We start from the raw sequence: 24,714 nt of genomic DNA, 5'->3' as shown, positions 1-24,714 counted from the left end.
GAACATGACCGGTACAATACCTGGGGTAGAGTAATTGTTCTATGAATACCTTACACCCCAGCCCTCCTCATACCTAGAAATAGACAGCTAATTAATTTTTTTAAAGAAAAGAAATCCACATATTGTTAATCAACTATATTCCAAAATAAGATAACATTTTTTAATTAAAAAATTTTTTTAAAAGAAAAAGAAATCCATATTTTAGTTGACGCTCTATCTGCAGTTGTTCTGCTGGGAAATTGATTGGGACTCAGCATTACTTAAATAGCAGATGCTTTCTGGTTCAAAATGGAGCAGCGCTCTGCTGCCTTACACTCCAGGCTGCAGCTACTGTTTATGCTAAAGTTCCTCAACTGTCCAGCCTCAAATTCACCCTCAGCTCACCCCCTTGTCCCTCTCTGAGCAGAGCTGTGCAGGAGGTGACGGGACAGCGAGGGATCGTCATCACTCGCTCCACTTTCCCCTCTTCTGGCCGCTGGGGAGGACACTGGCTGGGTGACAACAGGGCCGCGTGGGACCAGCTGAAGAAGTCAATCATTGGTGTGTGGGCTCTCATCCTGGGGCCTCTCCAGGTGGGGAGGGGACTGGAGTGCTCTTCAGCGGGGTTGGTCATGTCTAATCATCGTCCATGCGGTCAGTGAAAGCCACAGGAGCTGAGTGCTCTGTGTGTGTGTGAGTTTTAATGCACACCCGTCTTTTGACGTTTTCACCACGAGCGGCTCAGAGCTTCCAAATGTGGAACAGAAGAGACAGGTCAAACCTACCCTTCCCACGGTCTGCTCTCCTGTGTCCAATGCAGCTGTATCTTCTCCCTACAGGCATGATGGAATTCAGTCTCTTTGGAATCTCTTATGTAAGTCCTACTGAGGCTATGATGAATCCCCTAGTTCAGATTTCAGTGTGTCTGAAACCCACAAAGTCCCACCTAAAATATGCTCTGATTTTGCATCTTCTCAGACAGGAGCAGACATCTGTGGATTCTTTGGAGATGCTGAGTATGAGATGTGTGTTCGCTGGATGCAGCTGGGGGCGTTTTATCCATTTTCCAGGAACCACAACACATTCGGGACCAGGGTGAGGGAAGCAGGTTACGGTGTGGGTGTTTCGTGTCCTCACATCACAACTTCCTCTTATAATTTTATTTGTGTATTTGTTTATTTTTGGCTGTACTGGGCCCTCATTGCCATGTGGACTTTTCCTCTAGTTGCGGCGAGGAGGGCCTAGTCTCTAGTTGCCATGTGCAGGCTTCTCATTGCGGTGGCTTCTGTTGTTGTGGAGCACGGGCTCTAGGGCTTGTGGGCGTTAGTGGGTGCAGCAGCTTGGCCTGTGAAGTTTTGGCTCCCGGGCTCTCGAGCACGGGCTCAATAGCTGTGGTGCACCGGCATAGATGCTCTGCAGCATATGGGATCTTCCCAGATCAGGGATTGAACTTGTGTCTCCCAAACTGGCATGTAGATTCTTTACCGCTGAACCATCAGGGAAACCCCACCACTTCTTCTTAACGCTCAAGAACATCGTACTTATTTGTATGATGAAAAATTATAAAATCACCAGCAACTCCATTGCTTAGAAAATCCACAGAGTTCAAAAGCCCAGAGTACCAACCATTTTTCAAGAATATACTTGTTCCCATCTCTTGGGTTATTAATGCCTATGAGGAGAAATGTTTATGGCTCCCTATGGAACCGAAATAAAAAGAGGCTCCCTTTGCTTTTAGAAATGATGGGTTTGTATTTTACTTAAATCTCACTGAGTTATGTCAGTGCTGCATGGAGACCCATTTCTCTCTACACATGTGCAGGGCCAAGGCTAGACCCCATCCTGAAGGGTTCATGAAAAAAAAAAGGAAGCAAGAAACTCCAGTTTATAAAGATGGCAGATGGAGGGAAAGAGGAAGCTAGAAGTTAGAGGAAAAAGGATGTGTAACCTACATATGGGATATGTGCCTGTGAGTGCATGCTTAGTCACTAAATCCGACTCTTTATGACCCCATAGACTGTAGCCTGCCAGGCTTCTCTGTCCATGGGATTTCCCAGGCAAGAATACTGGAGTAAGTTGCCATTTCCTTCTCCAGGGGTTACTCCCAGATTAGCAATCAAACTCATGTCTCCTGTATTGGCAGGGGGATTCTTCACCACTGAGCCACCAGGAAAGCCCATATGTGTGTGCTGGTCCTTTTCTCATACTGCTAGGAAGGAGGAGGTAACCTTCCACCTGCTCCTTTACCCTTTTAGAGACAAGATCCTGTGGCCTGGGACTCAGCCTTTGAGATGTTCTCAAGAAAAGTCCTCCAGACCAGATATACTCTGCTGCCTTACCTCTATACTCTGATGCATAAGGCTCACGCTGAGGGCAGCACTGTGGTCCGACCCCTTCTCCATGAGTGAGTAGAGCTGGCTTCCCCAAGTGACAAGTCTGGGATGTCTTGGGAATAACCCTCTGCAACCGTCATAACAATACAGGCGTACTTTTCACATTTTTCCTTTAAGGTTTACAGAGGAGCGCACAACATGGGATATAGACCATCAATTCATGCTGGGCCCTGCCGTCTTAATTAGCCCCGTGCTGGAAAATGTGAGTTTTCCACTGGCTCAGATACCCTCCAATCATATCATCTAAAGGACAGGAAGGGCGTTTTATGATCTTTGTGGGTTTTTTTGGCTGTGCTAGGTCATTGTTGTTATGTGGGCTTTTCTCTAGTTGTGAGCGGTGCCCACTCTCCAGCTGTGCTGTGAGGGTTTCTCATTGTGCTGGCCTCTCTTGTGGAGCACGGGCTTTAGGACACGTGGGCTTAGTAGCTGGGCTGCAGAGCACGGGCTCAGTAGCTGTGGCGCACAGACTGAGTTCCTCTGTGCTTAGTGGCAAGTGGGATCTTCCCTGACCAGGCATTGAACCGGTGTCTCCTGCATTGTCAGGTGGATTGGATTCCTTATCCCTGAGCCACAAGGGTAGCCCTACAGGTTGTCTTATCCAGCTCACTGTTTTCAGGCAAATGCATTTCTAGAACGTCTAAGGGAGATCTTGATTGTTTTTCAAGATCTCCATTAATGGAAAATTTACCCCCACAAAAGGATTCTCATTTTGGTGTCTTGTCATGTTGCATCCTTGCATAATCTACCTTTTCATAAATGTTATGTTTCTTTGTGTTTAAAGAAGAATTTCCTAGGATCTTTCTCAATAAAACCTTTCCAACTCTTAAAGTCATTAATCAAGTTCCCTTTTTAATCTTATTTCTACAGAGATATTTTTAAAAATTAAAAGTAAATTATTGGCATATTCGTAACGACATGTTGATTTTGTGTTTCAGAACACTTTTCAGGTCCAGGCTTACTTTCCCAGAGCCCGTTGGTATGACTACAGCACGGTAAGAACTAATGTTGTTTCTGGACCTGGGTTGGTCCCTGCAGGCAGAGAGAGGGGCCTGGAACTTTCTCCTGACTTCCAAGCACATATTTTCTAAGGCAGTAAGTTTCAGTCTTTCAGCCATGCAAAGTTTGCTTAAATAAAAGTATCCATAAAACCATAAATAGTAGAAAATCTGATGCCTACGTTACATTGACTCCTCCCCAACCACCTACCTTTTCTGGACTCTAGAGAAAAAGGCTAGATTTTTAGAGGTTTTAGCAAAGCTGAAAACCAGAGATTTCCTGCTTCGATTTGCAGTATTTTGCTGATTTTCTTGGAAAGGAAGGATTTGTGATAAAGCAGGCACTGATTTCATCTATTTTTCTGGTCATCATTCCTTGCCTATTTTCTCCCTTCTAGGGATCTGGCAATGAATCAACAGGTGAGTGGAAAGTCCTGGAGGCTCCCCTGGACCATATCAACCTTCATATCAGAGGAGGCTACATCCTGCCTTGGCAAGAACCTGCGATGAACACTTACTCCAGGTAAGGGAGAGGTGGTGTTTGTTGGCCTCACTTTCCCATAATGAGGCAGCCTTTTAGGAAGTGGCCCCCCCTCAACGGAGGATAAACTAAATATGGACAGTGTCATTAATCTGATTCTGAGAGTACCTTCCAAGAGGGATCTGGGGGAGAATGAGTTCATGAAGTCAGTCTTGGGGAGAACTTTTATCTGTTACAGAAACTACAGAGCTTCTGTGTCAAAGGTTTAAGGTATGTTTTCCCGAGGGTAGCATCATGTACCTTTCTCCACAGTATTTAAAAATTCGGGAATAGGAGTGAGCTCTTTGATTTGTGATGTCTACCCAGAGTTTTAGTACTTACCCTGAGGTCTACTTTGGTGAACTCAAGAGAAATTATACACACACACACACACACACACACATACACACTACACAAAATAGAACATGTTATGTCAAGGGAGACGTACATAACAAGAGTAGTAACCACTCAAAGAGGGAAGTTAGCTTTCACTCTTGTGCTATAAAAAATCATGGTTTCAGCTCTGGGCTGAGTCTTGAATAATAGAATTTGAATGTATGAAAACAAGAGAAAGGGATATACTGGGAGGATTAAAGAACTAAAGGTGAAAAATGAGCTTAATTTGGAGGACAGTAAACCATTCATGCTGAGTTTAACTGGAGCACTGATAAAGGAGATAAAGTAAATAAAAATCAAGCTGGTTAGTATCAGGCCATGGAAAGTTGTGAATGCAGGAGAAGTACACTGCATTGTTTTCTACAGCAATCTGGAAGCTACTAAATGATTGTTTTTCTGTGGGGGGAGAAGCTTCTTATATTACTTATAATATGTATGTAAGTAACATGTATGTATTTGATTTTTGGAGATTAAAGTTGTATTGAATGTTTCATTAAAATATAAACATTTTATTCTGTTAGCTTTTATTTATTTATTTTTTTATTCTGTTAGCTTTTAAATATATTTTATTTGATCTCATCTGTTTTTAGAATTTTAGGTGTATTTTTAATGCATTTACTTTTTTTCTGGATGACTATAAATTTTCAAAAGAAGCTGTCTTCATCCTTACAACCTGCAGTCTATAGAAAAATAACTTTTCTTTTAATAGCCGACAGAAATATATGGGATTGATTGTTGCTTTGGATGATAATGGGAGAGCTGAAGGTCAGCTGTTCTGGGATGATGGACAAAGCATTGGTGAGTAGGAACTTTCCTGGGTCCACATACAGCATTCAGGAAAGCCATACATGGAGGCTCAGGATATAATTGGCATGAACTGAAAACCTGTTTCTATTACTACTATTAATAAAGCGGTGGTGTTGGGAGGATTTTTGCAACTTTTGTTTCTCATATATATTATGCTGTAATTGTAATAGAAGGGTATAGGGTCCCCAGCTTTGTAAGATCATAAATTTGATATTATAGATTCAGCTGGGGGACTTAATCTCCCTATAACTTTCTTGCTCTGATAAGAGTGTTACTGCAAATATCAAGCTGACCATCCACTCTCATAGATCTGCCTCTGTTTGGGCCAAACATCTAGAACCAGGCACCCTTTGCCTCCAAAGTGGTGGCTCAAACAGTAAAGAATCTACCTGCAATGCACGAGACTGGGTTTGATCCCTTGGTTGGGAAGACCCCCTGGAGAAGGAAATGGCAACCCTTCTCTAGTATCCTTGCCTGGGAAATCCCATAGACAGAGGAGCCTGGCAGGCTACAGTCCAGGGTCTCAAAGAGACAGACATGACTGAGTGACTAACACTTTTTTAACACAGGCCCACTCAGGAAACATATTAGAGCTTAGAAAATTTCTTAGTGTCTCAGAATTTGGGAATTAAAGTTGTCAAAAGAATAATTATGTCAATGAAATATTGCTTTGTGTACTTTTTCTTCCCAGTCTAGGAACACAATAGTTCTATCTTAGATAATTGGTGCTTGCCACTATAACTGGAATACCCTCTTCCTCAGGCATTGTTGTAGATTTACAATCTCTCACCAACTGATGTCTGTTTTCCAATACTTTATTACTGTGGACCAGAACATTCTAATCTTGTAACAGGTAGCAGTTACTGAATTTATAGTTTTTTTTTTTTCAATAAAGTAAAACATTTTTTCTTTATTTACAAAAGTAAAATATTTCTAAAGGTTTCCTCCTTTTGATTTTATTCATTACAAGGATAAACATATTATCATTAAAGAAAACATTTTAGAGATTAAAAATTAGAAAAAAATTAAAACCAGTTAATATTTTTGCAGTAGCACCTTTTGCTTTCATTTTACTTAAAATAATGGTTAACTTTCAATAACGCTGAAACTATGCATGCTCAGTCACTTCAGTCATATCCAACTCTTTGCAACCCTATGGACCATAACTCCTCAGTCCATGGGATTCTCCAGGCATTAATTCTGGGGTGGGTTGTCATTTCCTCCTCTGGTTGAAAACATGAAGTGAAGTGAAGTGAAGTGAAGTCGGTCAGTCGTGTCCAACTCTTTGCGACCCTGTGGACTGTAGCCTATCAGGATCCTCCATTCATAGGATTTTACAGGCAGGAGTACTAGAGTGGGTTGCCATATTTAATTTGTGAATCCTGTTTCTTTGCACTTAAAAATAATGACACAAATATGTCTAGATATTATTTTATATACCTTATCAATATCACACCTTATGATTATCACATTGCATTGAAAGGATATTCCATAATTTATCTTTCTGTAGTTATTCCCTGTGCAGGATGTTTTCAGTTTTTATTGTTATAAAATAACAGAATTGAATATTAACATTTGTTTGTAGTTCAGATTAGTTCCATAGGGTAGATTCCTAAAAGTAAAATTATTGCTTTCTAATTAACTTGATACACCTACATACAGCGTATCCATTTTACAGTTCTATTAATACATGTTTTGACAAATGTATACAATTGTGGTTTGCTACTATCACAATAAATATGTAGAATATTTTTGTAAACACAAAGCCCTTCTACTTCTTTCCAGAAAACTGCCCCCCACTCCCAGTTTATATTTCCAGTCTCTGACAACCGCTGATCTTCTTTCTGACGTTACGAATTAGATTTGTCTTTTCTAGGTTTTGTGTAAATAGAATCCCACAGTATGTCCTCTTTGTGTTTAGCCTCTCCCACCTAGCAAAATATTTTTAAGGATTCATCCATTTTATTGCATATAAGAGTTCATTACTTTTGACTCCTGAATAATCACCTTGTGGGAGTACCACAATTTATCCATTTACTTACTGATAAACATATTAGTTGTTTCATATCTTTTACTATTACCTATAACCTGCCATAGCATATTCAAAAGCAGAGACATTACTTTGCCAACAAAGGTTCGTCTAGTCAAGGCTATGGTTTTTCCTGTGGTCATGTATGGATGTGAGAGTTGGACTGTGAAGAAGGCTGAGTGCCGAAGAATTGATGCTTTTGAACTGTGGTGTTGGAGAAGACTCTTGAGAGTCCCTTGGACTGCAAGGAGATCCAACCAGTCCATTCTGAAAGGAGATCAGCCCTGGGACTTCTTTGGAAGGAATGATGCTAACGCTGAAACTTCAGTACTTTGGCCACCTCATGCGAAGAGTTGACTCATTGGAAAAGACTCTGATGCTGGGAGGGATTGGGGGCAGGAGGAGAAGGGGATGACAGAGGATGAGATGGCTGGATGGCATCACTGACTCGATGGACGTGAGTCTGAGTGAACTCTGGGAGTTGGTGATGGACAGGGAGGCCTGGCATGCTGCGATTCATGGGGTCGCGAAGAGTCGGACACGACTGAGTGATTGAGGGACTGATCTGATCTGATCTGATACACCCCCACCCTTTACCCACTAGATGCTAAAACACTGTTTCCAACTCCAAAATGTAACAACCAATGGGTCTCTAGATAACTGCTACATGTTTCACCATCAGAATTGCTGCTGGTTGAGAACCAATGTTTTAAGTGAATCTGGAATCCTTTCCAGCTTCCCTGATGGCTCAGTGGTAAATAATCCTCCTGCCGGTGCAGGAGACACGGGCTTGATTCCTGGATTGGGAAGGACATGGCAACCCACTCTAGAATTCTTGCCTGGAAAATCCCGTGGACAGAAGAGCCTGGCAGGCTACCATCCACGAGGTTGCAAAAGAGTCGGACATGACTTAGCAACTAAACAACAAGAATCCTTTTATACCGCTTGAGCTGATTAAGACTAGATGATTAATATCATATTGGGTTTATAGCACCAAAGTTAGTATGTAAAATCAGCTCACTATGAGCAATATGTTTCCAAAATAGGAGGGAAAAAACAATTTTATATAAAACTTTGTTGTTGTTTAGTCGCTAAGTCACGTCTGACACTTTTTGTGACTCTATGGGCTGTAGCCCGCCAGGCTCCTCTGTCCATGGGATTTCCCGGGCAAGAATACTGGAGTGGGTTGCCACGTCCTTCTCCAATAAAGCTTTAGGTTCCTACAACAAATATATTCTAGCCCTAAAGTTAAAAATTAATACTCCCAGCAAGTTTTAAACTTTTTACACTGTTTAAGGTCTATGCAGAAGCACTTTTCCCTTTTTTGCCAGCCCTAGAAATTAAAATTTAAGATATGAAGATACAAGTATAGATTTAATTTAATTTTTCTCTTAACTGTTTGTAATTATTTTTAAAAATTTACTTAGATTTAAGGAGATTCAATAGTTAGCTCAAAGTTAATCTTAAATAGCTTATATGAACAGAATCTCATTCTTTAAAAATTTTATATTAAAACTGCTAAAATAGGCTATGGTGTTTTCTTATGCTCACTTTCTAGCCAAAGTTCAGTTTTAAAATACGGGTTTACAAGTGTTCATTTCCACAAGAGTGGAGTTAATTTAAAAAACAAAGACTATTATTGGGTTCAGGGAGAGACTATGTTGGCATATTGATTAGGGATGAAATGTTGACTAGGGCCAAGAATAAAACACGAAATGAAACGGACTTTTACGAAACAGGCGTTTAGCCACATAAGGAAAATGAGTAAAGCAGATATCAACTAAAGAGGCTAAAAATCTTGAACATCATGATGAGATATTGAAATTTAATATACTTTATCACTGGTGATTTTGAAAGGACTAGATTCAGTGGGGGAAAACAAAAGAAACACAGGAGCTGAAGAGTGGTGGATATACGGTTGAATTATGAGTTGAACACACAGATGTAACAAGCTGAGGCCGGAGGCCTTAGGATCTGGAACACTGCGGAAGGATGAGCTAAGAGTAGGGAGAGAGGAACTAGGAAGGTAGAGATGATGATGACTTTGATGATGATTGTAAACAACAAATTTTGAGCACTTATCAACACAAGTGGCATGTTGTAGACCTCATTGCCTTGAGCCGGGTATTATTAGCATCTCCAGTCTACAGATGATGAAATGTTAAGTAATTTGCCAGAGTTTTCACAATAATACAAAAGTGGAAATTTGAATCTATGTCAATTTCACTTGAGAGCACAAATTCCTAACCAATCTCCCCAACTCTAAGCCTTTATCATCACAGCCATGTGAATTCTCATGGCTATGTGCTTGCTGTGTGTTAGTTGCTCAGTCGTGTCCCACTCTTTGTGACTGCATGGACTGTAGCCTGCCAAGCTCCTCTGTCCGCAGAATTCTCCAGGCAAGAATTCTGGGGAGTGGGTAGCCATTCCCTTCCCCAGGGGATCTTCCTTACCCAGGGATCAAAGCCAGGTCTCCTGTACTGCAGGCAGATTCTTTGCTGTTGCAATCAGTAGCCTCCATGCTTTTTCACCTATGGTGTCTATTAATCCAGATTCTCTTGTATTTGCAATCTCCTGATGCTCACCTCAAAAATACCCTCTTCCACAAGTACATCCCCACACTAACCTGGGGCAAAATATTCCCTCAACTACTATCTTTAGTGCTGCTCTACAGAGGTCATGATTTATGGATCAGTACTTGTGATCCCAATGAAATATTTTCTGACTGCATGAAAGATTATCTGTTATTGTTGAAACAATGAGCAGTTGCTTATTCTTTTTTTCTTGCTTGCAGATACCTTTGAAAATGGAAACTATTTCTTGGTAAACTTTACAGCAGCTCAGGTAAGACAGTTTTATTGAATTTTATAAATCCTTTCCCAGTTAGCTACAGAGTAAATGTAATCAGTGAACCGTAACATATCCCACATCTTCCTGCCTTTACATTTATAAATCAGATCTACTGACATTAAAATAAGGGAGAAACAGTTCTTATTTTGACAATTGCCCAGTATACCATCACTCTATTAAAAAATTGTTATTCATTTTTTTAATGGGGAAAAAAATGAGTCCTTGAATATATGACATATTTATAGGAAGTGAGACACTTTCTGGCTGATAAAAATTTGAAGGATAAATCCTAGATGGCTATCTGTTGCACAAAAATGGTGCATAAAAAACAACCTCATAACTTCAGCAGCATGTAGTAATTAATGCTTATTTAGCTTATAACTTTGCAGTGCTTAGGTGATCTAAGCTGGGCTTGGCTGATCTTGGCTGGCTCACATTCATCTACAATCAGTCATGGGAATGTCAATTTGATCCGGTGATCACATATCTGGAGGGGGCGGTCACGTGTTGGAGGTCAGCTGCTCTTGGATGATATAAGATGGTTTTACAGGCAGGTCTGGGCATGACATTTCCATGATTATGCAAGAGGGCAAAAATAGAGGTGGAAAAGCCTATGTGAGTGAGGGCTTTCTGAAATCTCCATTTCTATTAAGTTGTCAATAGGCAAAGTCATATGGCTAACCCCCACAGAGGTTGGATACAATGCCCCATCCAGAGAGGGAGGTCATTGCATAACTGCATGGAAAAGAGTACAGACAGGGAGGGACAAATCACTGGAGGTCATAATACAATCAATCTACTAGGCATGTTAAATGATTCCATGGAAAATCCATATAGTCTTAATTAGAGTAGGAGGATCATTCTCTATCAAACCTATAATCTGCTTCTCTCTAATTTTTACTTGTGGACTTAATTAAGGAATAGTACAACATAAATCTATTGTGTTTTTTCTACATAACAGTGCTTCAAGTGTTTGAAGATATCTGTCACATATTCCTTCTGTCTTCTTGGAATTATATATCTCCAGGCTAACTTCATACTTCCTCTGTTTTGTGCCTACACTGGTTTCCATATTAGCTTATTCTCTTTGGACTACAATTAGTCTAGATTTCTCTTAAAGCGTGGTCCCAGGATTGAGAGATTATCTTAGAGCTGCACTCTAGTATGCAATGATAGTCACTAGCCTCATGTGGCAATCAAGCATTTGAAATATGGCTACCTTAATTTTAAATATTTAAAAAGATTATAAAATATCACATTAATATTTTATGTTAAATGTATGTTAAATAATAATACTTTAAATGTGTGTTAGTCACTCAGTCATGTCCGAATCTTTGTGACACCATGGACTGTAGCTTGCCAGGCTCCTCTGTCCATGGGATTTCCCAGGCAATAATACTGGAATGCGTAACCATTCCCTCCTCCAGGGAATCTTCCTGACCCAGGGATCATACCTGGGTCTCCCTCATTACAGGCATATTCTTTACCATCTGAGCCACCAGGGAAGCCCACTATTTTGGATATATTGGGTTAAAGAAAACATCATCAAAGCATTTTTTCCTTTTTCTCTTGTTAAATTACATATGTGGTTTGCATTATAGTCTATAAGACAGCATGGACTTTCTATTCCAAAACAAAACAAAACAAAAAACTCAAAACCTTAGCGGTATGCAACAATAAATACTTATTTAGTTCATTACCTAACTCTTAGCTCCTTTTAGCTAAACTGTTTTCTTACTGTTATGGCATCACACTATGAAGGCGATGGCACCCCACTCCAGTACTTTTGCCTGGAAAATCCCATGGACAGGGGAGCCTGGTGGGCTGCAGTCCATGGGGTCACTAGAGTCAGACACGACTGAGCGACTTCACTTTCACTTTTCACTTTCATGCACTGGAGAAGGAAATGGCAACCCACTCCAGTGTTCTTGCCTGGAGAATCCCAGGGACGGGGGAGCCTGGTGGGCTGCCGTCCATGGGGTCGCACAGAGTCAGACATGACTGAAGTGACTTAGCAGCAGCAGCAGCATGTATTTTTTTAAACACATGTATCAAATTATCTTCATAGACATTGTTATTGGGTCATGGTGTTGACATCCTGCGTTTGCCCTTCTGAAACAAAATACAAGACTTTGTATACTAATTAAGCATGTAACTTCTCTGTTCTTAGTTTAAGAAAAGAATTGAAGATTATATCATTTTCCTCTGAAAATATTGCTTTTTAATGAAGCTGTTCATCTAGAGGTCCTGGATTTTAGTTCTCTTCCTACTGCTAAATAGTTATTCAAGCTAGGGAAGATAGTTCTCCTATTTCTTGATTATAACATATTAGGTTTCTCATAAATATTAATATCTTCTAATGCTAAAATTCCATTCTTCTGTTATTCCAAGGTAGTGATAAATGGATTCTTATTTCTATGCGATGTTTGATGCAGTTTTTCCTAAGGATCAATGCTTTGACATGAAAGAGAGCTTCCCCTGGGAGTAATTTTTATCAGTGGTGTTCTGGCTGGTATGAGGTTATGGGGGTTGGTGGCTGTTTGCAGCATTTGTTAATTTCTGTGTGTGAAATCTCCCATCACGTTAGTCAATTTCAAGCTATCGACTGGCTTGCAAAATCCCAGACAACTTAAAAATAGGCTCTCCCAAATCATAAGAGTTAGCTCCAAAACACCCATTTACTTCATGTTATATTCCTTTTTCTTAATTTTCTCTTGATTCTTGTTGCTCAATCAGTCACAAAAGTCTGGTTAATTCTCCATAATGCCAACTGAACATCATTTTCTTTCTACTGTTGCTATCAGAGTCTAGGAGTTTATCGTTTCACTCTACTGCAGCTGTCTCCTTAACTGATTGCGTCAAGTCATCATCTTATGTACTTAACCAGTAATTTCTCTGCTTAGTGCCAGCTACAGGAGGCTGTGAACTCAGTGCCTTTGTTCTCTGCCTTTGTCAGGAGTATCTCTGCCTCCCTCCACCCCATTCCCTTTCCTGTTCATTTTGTCTTCATCAGCTCTATCCATCCTCCCAGGACTTCTCACATTCCACGTCTTTCCCAAGTCCTTTCTTGACAACCCTATTCCCATGGTGATTCTTTTTTTCTTTTAACACCCATAACAAATATGCATGATGATTTTCATTTAGGCTTTAATCTTCCAACATCTCATGACTTCACTCACATTATTGTAACCCTTGTGTTGATACTTAAAATAGTTCATAATTTAGATTTGTTGCAAACTATCCTTAGTCTATGCTAAAGCCTTTGACTGTGTGGATCATAACAAACTATGGGAAAATTCTTTAAGACTTGGGAATACCAGACCACCTGACCTGCCTCTTGAGAAATCTGTATGCAGGTAAAGAAGCAACAGTTAGAACCAGGCATGGAACAACAGACTGGTTCCAAATTGCGAAAGGAGTATGTCAAGGCTGTATATTGTCACCCTGCTTATTTAACTTATGTGCAGAGTGCATCATGCTAAATGCTGGGCTGGATGAAGCTCAAACTAGAATCAAGATTGCTGAGGGAAATATCAATAACCTCAGATATGCAGATGACACCACCCTTAGGGCAGAAAGAGAATAAGAACTAAAGAGCCTCTTGATGAAAATGAAAGAGGAGAGGGAAACAGCTGGCTTAAAACTCAACATTCAGAAAACTAAGATCATGCCATCCAGTCCCATCACTTCATGGCAAATGGATGGGGAAACAATGGAAACAGTGACAGACTTTATATTTTTGGGCTCCAAAATCACTGCAGATGATGACTGCAGCCACGAAATTAAAAGATGCTTGCTCCTTGGAAGAAAAGCTAGAACAAACCTAGACAACATATAAAAAGCAGGGACATTACTTTGCCAACAAAGGTCCATCTAGTCAGAGCTATGGTTTTTCCAGTAGTCATGTATGGATGTGAGAATTGGACTATAAAGAAAGCTGAGCACCAAAGAATTGATGCTTTTGAATTGTGGTGTTGGAAAAGACTCTTGGGAGTCCCTTGGACAACAAGGAGATCAAACCAGTCCATCCTAAAGGAAATCAGTCCTGAATAGTCATTGAAAGGACTGATCTCAAACTGAAGCTCCAATACTTTGGCCACCTGATGCCAAGAGCCAACTCACTGGAAAAGACCCTGATGCTAGGAAAGATTGAAGGCAGGAGGAGAAGGGGACAATAGAGGATGAGATGGTTGGATGGCATCACTGACTCAAAGGACATGAATTTTAACAAGCTCTGAGAGTTGGTGATGGACAGGGAAGCCTGGCATGCTACAGTCTATGGGGTCGCAAAGAGTTGGACACGAGTGAGTGAGTGAATTGAATGACTGATCCTTAGCCTAGGGACAAGTTGCCATAATCGTTTATTCTTACTGTGCTAAGTCATACAGTGCTATGCACATAAGTTCATCATGATTCCAACCATATAAATGCCTTTAAGCTATATGACCTTGACTTTCTCATTTTCTCTCCTGGAGCCTCAGTTTTCTCATCTGAGAAACAGACATAGGGATTCTTTCTTTTCAAAATCATTGTAAGAATTAGTAATAATGTAGGTAAAAAAACTTTCATAATGTTGACACACAAACCTGTTTTGAGCACCTCAAATTTATTGTCTTAAGTACTCAGGAAGTATGTCTTCATGAAGTATTTAAGAATAAAACCAGCATTTTTGTTAACATTGTAATATAGAATCTAGTCTATTACCGGATGTATTATGTATCTTTTCCTCTTTATACATTCTTTGCAGAGTGTACTGCAAATCCAAATGATACATAATAATTATTTGAGTGACACTAATTCACTGAAAGTTGGATATATTAGAATCTGGGGCATAAACTCTACTGATATAACACAAGTGACTGTCTCCTATGACAATCAACAATTCATGGTGATGAATTTCAAGAGTGACCCTTACAATCAGGTATGTCTTAAAGGAATGTTATCATATCATACAGTAATTTTATTTTTCTGTAAAGTTATTAGCACTATTTTTATATTTACATATACTTGAAAGGTTATATACATTATATATATACATATATAAATGTTGACTCATATTGTACAGTGCACATTAGTGATCCTTTCAGGAGAGTCCAGGGATCAATGCTCAATTATCTGATGGAATCCTCTCCATATGTTTCCCAAAGAGACTGTGCTGTGTGTTAGATTGGTCTTAATAAGTTGCATTGCACAGTTGTTATACTGTAATGTGAGGTTTAACTTGAATGTGATATTTAACAAATTCTAAAATACCAACTTCATCTCTTCTTTTCTGGCAGACACTAAATATTCAACTGACTGACAAGATTATCAGCCTGGAAAAGTTAGCTGAGATTACTTGGATTCACGGTGGTCCTATAGTTTCTACTACAACTATGACGAGTACCTTCCCAATGAGTTCTTTACATCCTCCTACAACTTCTACTACTGCTGCTACTTCTGTTACCACTAGTTCTTCTACTCCAAGTAGCACTAGTACTACTGATAGCAGTAGTGCTGCTCTTCCTATGACAACCACTTCTTTTCCAACAAGTGCCACTGAGGTTTCAACTGGTACTACCGTTCCCAATACCAGTACATCTTTCCCTACAAATACTGCTACTGATAGCACTAGTGTTATTCTTCCCATCACAACCATGCATTACCCGACAAGTGCTACTGAAGTTTCAACTAGTGTTACTGTCCCTAATACCACTATATCTTCCCCTATACATACGACTCTGGATAGCACTGATAGTACTCTTCCTATCACAGACACGCCATACACAACAAGTGCTACTCAAGTTTTAACTAGTACTACTGTCCCTAATGCCACTATATCTTCCCCTATAAATACTACTACTGATAGCACTAATGTTACTCTTCCAATCACAACCATGCCTTACATAACAGCTACTGCTGAAGTTTCGAGTACTACTGTCCCTAATGCCACTGTATCTTCCCCTATAAATACTACTACTGATACCACTGATATTACTCTTACTATCACAGACACGCCATCCACAACAAGTGCTACTCAAGTTTCAACTAGTACTACTGTCCCTAATGCCACTATATCTTCCCCTATAAATACTACTACTGGTACCACTGATATTACTTTTCCTATCACGGACACGCCATACACAACAACTGCTTCTCAAGTTTCAACAAGTACTACTGTCCCTAATGCCACTATATCTTCCCCTATAAATACTACTACTGATACCACTGATATTACTCTTCCTATCACGGACACGCCATACACAACAACTGCTTCTCAAGTTTCAACAAGTACTACTGTCCCTAATGCCACTATATCTTCCCCTATAAATACTACTACTGATACCACTGATATTACTCTTCCTATCACGGACACGCCATACACAACAACTGCTTCTCAAGTTTCAACAAGTACTACTGTCCCTAATGCCACTATATCTTCCCCTATAAATACTACTACTGGTACCACTGATATTACTCTTCCTATCACGGACACGCCATACACAACAACTGCTTCTCAAGTTTCAACAAGTACTACTGTCCCTAATGCCACTATATCTTCCCCTATAAATACTACTACTGATACCACTGATATTACTCTTCCTATCACGGACACGCCATACACAACAACTGCTTCTCAAGTTTCAACAAGTACTACTGTCCCTAATGCCACTATATCTTCCCCTATAAATACTACTACTGATACCACTGATATTACTCTTCCTATCACGGACACGCCATACACAACAACTGCTTCTCAAGTTTCAACAAGTACTACTGTCCCTAATGCCACTATATCTTCCCCTATAAATACTACTACTGATACCACTGATATTACTCTTCCTATCACGGACACGCCATACACAACAACTGCTTCTCAAGTTTCAACAAGTACTACTGTCCCTAATGCCACTATATCTTCCCCTATAAATACTACTACTGGTACCACTGATATTACTTTTCCTATCACGGACACGCCATACACAACAACTGCTTCTCAAGTTTCAACAAGTACTACTGTCCCTAATGCCACTATATCTTCCCCTATAAATACTACTACTGATACCACTGATATTACTCTTCCTATCACGGACATGCCATACACAACAACTGCTTCTCAAGTTTCAACAAGTACTACTGTCCCTAATGCCACTATATCTTCCCCTATAAATACTACTACTGGTACCACTGATATTACTTTTCCTATCACGGACATGCCGTACACAACAACTGCTTCTCAAGTTTCAACAAGTACTACTGTCCCTAATGCCACTATATCTTCCCCTATAAATACTACTACTGATACCACTGATATTACTCTTCCTATCACAGACACGCCATACACAACAACTGCTTCTCAAGTTTCAACAAGTACTACTGTCCCTAATGCCACTATATCTTCCCCTATAAATACTACTACTGGTACCACTGATATTACTCTTCCTATCACGGACACGCCATACACAACAACTGCTTCTCAAGTTTCAACAAGTACTACTGTCCCTAATGCCACTATATCTTCCCCTATAAATACTACTACTGGTACCACTGATATTACTCTTCCTATCACGGACACGCCATACACAACAACTGCTTCTCAAGTTTCAACAAGTACTACTGTCCCTAATGCCACTATATCTTCCCCTATAAATACTACTACTGGTACCACTGATATTACTCTTCCTATCACGGACACGCCATACACAACAACTGCTTCTCAAGTTTCAACAAGTACTACTGTCCCTAATGCCACTATATCTTCCCCTATAAATACTACTACTGGTACCACTGATATTACTTTTCCTATCACGGACACGCCATACACAACAACTGCTTCTCAAGTTTCAACAAGTACTACTGTCCCTAATGCCACTATATCTTCCCCTATAAATACTACTACTGATAGCACTAATGTTACTCTTCCAGTCACAACCATGCCTTATACAACAAGTACTGCTGAAGTTTCAACTACTACTACTTTCCCTAATGCCACTATATCTTCCCCTATAAATGCTTCTATGGATAGCACTGATATCACTCTTCCTATCACAGACACGCCATACACAAGTGCTACTCAAGTTTCAGCTAGTACTACCGCCTCTAATAATACCACTATATCTTCCACTATAAATACTACTATTGATAGCACTAATGTTACTCTTCCGGTCACAACCATGCCTTTCCCAACAAGTAGTACTGAAGTTTCAACTAGTACTGCTGTCTCTAATACTACTGTATCTTCCCCTACAAACAGTACTGTCTAGCACTAATAGTTTTCTTCCTGTCACAATCATGCCTTTCCCAGCAAGTGCTATTGAAGTTATTAACACTAATGTTCCTAATTCTACTGTGCCTTTCCCTGCAAATACTACTACTGCTAGAACTAGTGCTACTCTTCCTATCACAGCTACTTCTTTCCCACAAGTACTACTGATACTAGCACTGGTACTACTCTCTTATTACCACTACTCATTCTTCAACAAATACTACTGCTACTAGCACTAATAACACTCACCCATTACCACTGTGTTCCTACAGATACTGCTGCTGATACTACTAGCAATAGTTTTCTATTGTGACTAGTTTCTCTGAAAGTATTTATGATAAGAACACTACTTTTGCTACAGTAACCTCTCCTCCTACAGTAACCACTTCTCCAACTGCCAGCCTTGGTAATGATGCTCTGATTACAAATTATCCTTCCCCTACAACACCTGGGGACAATAGTACTAGTAATGCTTTTTCTACAATGACTACTTACCCTTCATAAACTCTTGCCGTTTGCACTAATACTCCTTCTCCTGTGACTACTTTTTTTCTGTATGTAGGGGGGCTGCCAGCAATGGTAATATAATTCCTGATGAGTACTCTTTCTTCTCCAAGTACTGATGCTATTAGTACTTATTTATGAGATAATACTAGATTGTTGCTGTTCCCTCTAATGGTTGAATTAACTTACAAAGTGCTAACTCTTCTACAGACCAGAAATCACCCAGACAGAGATAAGTGTGTAAAGATATGACATAGGGGAGACAATCTCTACCCTGGGATCAGAGTTCATAGTTTTGTTTGCTTTGTCTTCTACTTACCAGCTTTTCCCTTCTTGTTTTACTATCTAGACTCTCCTTCAGTGTGCTAAGACTTTCAGCATGTTCTTGGACTTTCATACCCACAATCACCATTTATTCCTGGTCTATTATTTTCTAAGATCACCCCTGTGCATAGGCTCATGGTCATAACCAAATATTGCCATTTAGGTGCTATTGAAGGCTTAACCCTAGGACAGTATTTTGAAAATGTAGTTTGGGGAACCAGGGGAGACCCCAGAACTCTTTCTGGGGTCTACAAGGTCAAGCCTCTTCTCACATAAATACTCTGTTGTTTCTGACATTTTCACTCATCCTCTCATTGATATACAGTGCCACTTTCCAGACACTGTGCTCTGTGGTGTCACAATAGATGAATACGGAAACTGATGCAGGAATCCAGCTGTCTTCTATTTAGCCAGACATTAAACAGATTTACAAATTATACAACAATGTCATTCTTCTCACTAACTGTTTTTGCTTTGGAAAATATAGTGGTCTTTCATTAAAATATATTATTTATGTCAACATGTATTTGATATATTGTTATTTTTAATGAACGAAGAAATAAATATTTCGCAAAACATTTTACAAATGACTCCATTTTTCTTAATGCAGCAAATGTTTGGAGATATAATCCACCCAAACAAAGCACAGGGTCTTCACTAAATTTGAAAGTAAAGAGATCCTGAGACCAAGAAGTTTGAGAATCACTTCTCTAGGACAACAGTGTCCCAGCTTCACTGTCAGGTCCTGGTCACACATAGTGTGAAAACAAAACCAAGCAAAACTCATCATTCTAAACTGTGTCAAGGGACTTGCTCCCAGGCTCCCTCACGTGTATGTTTATTGAGGGAGCTCCAAGACATTTCTCTTGTTGGCACCATGAAACCTGATCCTGGACAAAGAGCTCTGTGTCCCATGGCACACAGGACCCTATGGCCAGGCTGCCACACGGGGGCAGATTCATTGGCCAAAGGCCTCACTTTTTTTTTTTTTTGAAGCCCTTGGGACTTGAAACACTGAAGAGGAATTTGTTCAAACAACCATAGTTCTCTAGTTACTGGACTTCAATCCCATTGTGTATATAAATGGATTGTAATTATAAGTATGGAATTTTGAAAAGGTAAGTGCTCCTGAAAAAAGAACAACAGCCCAAACCAACAAATACAGAGCTATATTTAGAACAGACAACCAACAAGTCCTACTGTACAGCAAAGGGAACTCTGCTCAATATTCTTTAATAACCTGAATGGGAAAAGAATTTTAAAAAGAATAGATACACGCATATGTATAATTGAATCACTTTGCACTATACCGGAAATTAACATACTATTGTTAATCAACTAGACTCCAATAAAAAATAAAGTTTTTAATAAAATAAAAAATCATGATCACATAAGCAACAACAACAAAAACAGAAAAAAAAAAAGACAATCTGGCCTTACTTCAGACATTTGAAGAAACTTGAGAATTGAAACTCCAGTCCATGTACAAGATGTGGTCCTGGAACCAGGTTCAGAAAGCTGGGAGACGCAAGGGGTGAAAGAGAGCATTAGCTTGCTGCTTCTGAGCGTTAGGCTTTGACGACGCCTTAGTCGTCATGGTCTTAAGATGACACCTATGCTTACTTCTAAAATGCACGGTCGCCTTCATTGGACCAGTTCTAGAAGCACCACCTGTACAGACTGGTCCAGGGACGACTGCTTCAGGTGGACACCACTGTCTTTTACTTGTCTCAGTTTCCTCATCTACAAGGTTGAGTCAACATTGGAAATGCATTTTCATTCTGTAAGACACTATACAAAGTTTTATTATGATGATTATATAATCCCTTGAGTCTTCTTATATCTATTTAAACTTTTTCTCACAGTAGTCAAAATCTCTTGCTTAGAAAAGCTGGCATTTTTCTAAATTGAATTTTTTTCTAGCTAACGCTTTATGTGTCTTTAAAATTTTCTTTTGCTCCATTTTCATACTCTCTTTGTGTAGATCTCATGCTTATTTATTTTTTAAAAAATTAACATTTTTGTTTTGAAATAAGCTTGGAGAAAAGTTGCAAAAATAGCTAAAGACCTTCACTATCCTCTTCACCCGGTTTTCCCAAATATCATCCACAAATTGTATATTATGTACCATGTTTACTCTCTCTCACACACACACATACTTAGACACACACGCACCTGTGTAATTTGAGAGTTGTAGACACAATGTCTCAACATCACAAAATGCTTTAGTATAAATTTCCTAAAACACAAGGACATATTCTCACATAATCACAATATAATCAGACAAGTCAGAAAGTTGATATTCATACAGTGCCACCATATGATGCAGAGACATTAGTCAAATTTTGCCAATCACCCCAATAATGTTCTTTATAAAGAACACTACACACGGACTTCCCTGGCGGTCCAGTGGGTGTCCACTGACGTGGACATGGGTTCAATCCCTGGTTGGGAAACTAAGATCCTGCATGTCTTGTGGCACAGCCAAAAACATTTTGAAAAAGAAAGGAAAAAAACCTAAACAAGAATAATGACAAGGCACACATGTTGCATTTGCTTAATAGAATTTTTTTTGTTTTTCAGTCTTCTCTACTGTGGAACTGTTCCTCAGCCCCTCTTTTTCTTCTTTGATTTTGATGATTACAAGTCAGATCTCTGTAGAATATTCCTCACTGGGGGTTTGTCTAATACTTTCTCATGATTATATTGAGGTTGTATATTTCTTGGACAGATATAACATAGGATTGATGTTATGTCCTTGCTGGTATTCCTGTCAGGAGGTAAGTGATGTTTGTCCATGATTGGTGATGCCAACTGGCTGACTTGGTGGAAGTGGTGACTCTCAGTCCTCTCCATGGGAAAGTTACAACTTTTTCTCATCATAATGAATAGCTATATTATGTGGAGATACTTTGAGGCTATGTAGCTATCTTGTTCCTCTTCTAGTAGTTTTTATCACCATCTATTGATGATTCTTATCTGATTCAATTATTACTATGAATTTATTAAATGGTGATTTTCTAACTTCACATTTTTTTCTGTATTTGTTACTTGGCATTATAAGGGCTCTTCTTTCTTTGCTATTTATTTTTTTAATTAATTTATTTATTTTAATTGGAGGCTAATTACTTTACAACACTGTAGTGGTTTTTGCCATACATTGACATGAATCAGCCATGGGTATACATGTGTTCCCCATCCTGAACCCCCCTCCCACCTCCCTCCTCATCTCATCCCTCAGGGTCATCCCAGTGCACCAGCCCTGAGCACCCTGTCTCATGCATCGAACCTGGGCTGGTGATCTGTTTCACATATGATAGTATACATGTTTCAGTGCTATTTATTTTTTGAGTGATGTTTAGTAAGTAGCCACTTCCCTGAGTCCCCCACATGCACCCCTTCTCTGAGATCCCCATACGCCCTCACAATCTAGCAATTAAAGGTCTAGCTCTTGGAATTCAGGGAGCTTCCAGGGCTCCTCATTGCTGGTGTTCACTCAGACTGGTCAGCCCTTGTGCTGTCACCCCAACATGTGAAGCCAGAGTGGGATTCCTGCCCATTCAGGAAGTTGACTAGTTAAGAGCAGTGGAACTTCTGGTTCAGTGGTCCTCAAGCTCAGGTGCATATTGGGAACACCTGGAGAGTGTAATGATGGATGCTAATGCCTGGACGCTGCCCCCATCACCCGGATGACTCTAACATGCCATCAAGGTTGGCAGCCACTGGGGTGGGGGAGCAATGGAGTTGAGAAGCTTTCTTGCTCAATCTCAGCTATGTATAGCAGGAATTGAGATGTGATGAGAACTCTAGCAAACAGGAGTAACAAACTAAGTTATCAACTTCATGAAGGAGAGGAAGACAAAAAGCCAGGGGAAGGACAAAGAAGTGGGTAGTGGGGGTAGGGGCAAGGAGCAGAGAAAAAGAGAAGAGATGGCAAGAGAGGAGAGAGAAGGAGAGAGAAACAGGGCAAAATGTAAATGCATAAAGCTCGTTTAAAGGGCTTATGGGAATTCTGGTGATGATAAATTTGAAATTGTATCAAAATATTATTCCACGGGAAAGACCAGAATCCTTGTAAACATTATGGGCCCTCTTGTCTTCTAGGGCTTCCCAGGTAGCTCCAGTGGTAAAGAACCCTCCTGCCAATGCAGGAGACACAAGGAGATGCAGGTTTGATCCCTGGGTCAGGAGGGTCCCCTGGAGGGGGGCATGGCAACCCACTCTAGTATCCTCGCTTGGAGAATCCCACAGACAGAGGAGCCCAGTGGGCTACAGCCCATAGGGTCACAAAGAGTCGGACGTGACTGAAGCAACTTAGCACGCATACACCTCTTGTCTTCACACACGAAAAAGCAATGAGGGAATAAATAATTTATTTACCCTCCACATTTAAGATGGAGTTTTGAGTAGAGGAGGTAAGATGGAAAAAAAGTTACAGTCTCAGAGTCACTCAGAACTGACCTGAACTTAGAGACCAACTGAGGGGTGAGATGTGACAGACACCCAAGTACCAAGATGTTCTAAAGAGGAAGTAGGGGTCATCCTTTTCTACCTCAACACTGAGCCCATCTATTTGGAGTATATCATTAGGCTTTCTGGAAATAGTTACAAAAAATATAAATTGGAAAAAAAAAAAACTTGAGGTCATATAATTCCCAGCAGTATTGTCTAACGTTCCATCGCCCAGTCATGTCCGACTCTTTGAGACCCCATGGACTGCAGCATGCCAAGCTTCTCTGTACTGTCTAAAAGTGAAAGTCTCTCAGTTGTGTCCCACTCTTTGCGACCCCACAGATTATACAGTCCATGGGATTCTCCAGGCCAGAATACTGGAGTGGGTAGCCTTTCCCTTCTCCACGGGACCTTCCCAACCCAGGGATCAAACCCAGGTCTCCCACATTGCAGGTGGATTCTTTACCAGCTAAGCCACAAAGACCCCGGTATAATACATATGCATAAGATAAATGCATCCCCTTTAAATATAGAAGCACGTCACTATCCATAAGTTAATATAAATTATAGTTTCTCTCTGGAGGCAGTCAATGGGGAGAAATGGTCCATGTACTAGGAAAGGCTTAGAGGAGTGTGCCCTGAACCCAAGGAAAAAATGGCCAGCCAAGGGCTCCTAGAAGTTTGATCACAGCTCCACAAGGGTGGGGCAGAGGGGCAGGGAAGGTAGTGCTGTCCATTTCCTGTTCATTTCAGTAGCTCCTATTCTGACCTAATGTCAAGCTCACAGGTGGTGCTCAGTGAATATGTACATGATGACTAAATGCTGAGATCAGGAGATGGAGAGGAAAATAAAATGAAAGAAGGAAAACTAAAGTGGGTACAGAGGAGTGCAATAGTGTGAGGGATGTGCACCAGTCTCTGGGCTGGACAGATGAAGCACTGGAAGATTCTGACTGCAGAACTCTGGGGAGGTCGCTCAGCTGACTTGAACTTATCAGGACAGACCTGAGAATAAGGCTGCAGCACAGACTGAGGTTTGACATCAGAAACCCATCCAGGAGGTTCTTCTATTTTCTTTTTGTTTTTATCTGAAAGATCGAGGGTGGAAGAATTTGTTTGCAGGGGTTGGGGTGGGGGCGCTTGAAGTAACACAGTTTTGAATAGAAAGGTCAGACTTTTTTGTGAATTGGGCAGACCAGAGAAAAAAGGTCTGTTTTGCT

The 24,714-nt window shown here is 40.2% G+C and overlaps 1 protein-coding gene across 1 annotated transcript in view; it reads left to right on the top strand.

Annotated features, from left to right (window-relative positions):
* The window catches only part of MGAM2 (maltase-glucoamylase 2 (putative)), a 91,174-nt gene extending 71,545 nt beyond the window's left edge, over positions 1–19,629 (top strand). The window contains exons 37-48 of the mRNA XM_027538804.1: positions 407–540; positions 819–853; positions 958–1,074; positions 2,235–2,383; positions 2,490–2,574; positions 3,308–3,364; positions 3,766–3,890; positions 4,993–5,081; positions 9,914–9,963; positions 14,717–14,890; positions 15,249–15,879; positions 16,351–19,629. Coding sequence (XP_027394605.1) covers positions 407–540; positions 819–853; positions 958–1,074; positions 2,235–2,383; positions 2,490–2,574; positions 3,308–3,364; positions 3,766–3,890; positions 4,993–5,081; positions 9,914–9,963; positions 14,717–14,890; positions 15,249–15,879; positions 16,351–18,212 — 3,508 coding nt within the window. The 3' untranslated portion in view covers positions 18,213–19,629. The remainder of the gene's footprint in view (positions 1–406; positions 541–818; positions 854–957; positions 1,075–2,234; positions 2,384–2,489; positions 2,575–3,307; positions 3,365–3,765; positions 3,891–4,992; positions 5,082–9,913; positions 9,964–14,716; positions 14,891–15,248; positions 15,880–16,350) is intronic.
* Positions 19,630–24,714: the final 5,085 nt, after the last annotated feature.

This window comes from Bos indicus x Bos taurus, chromosome 4 (genome assembly GCF_003369695.1).
Source record: "Bos indicus x Bos taurus breed Angus x Brahman F1 hybrid chromosome 4, Bos_hybrid_MaternalHap_v2.0, whole genome shotgun sequence".
Lineage (NCBI taxonomy): Eukaryota > Metazoa > Chordata > Mammalia > Artiodactyla > Bovidae > Bos > Bos indicus x Bos taurus.
The sequence above is the reverse complement of the archived record's forward strand: the minus strand, read 5'-3'. Positions and strand labels throughout refer to the sequence as shown.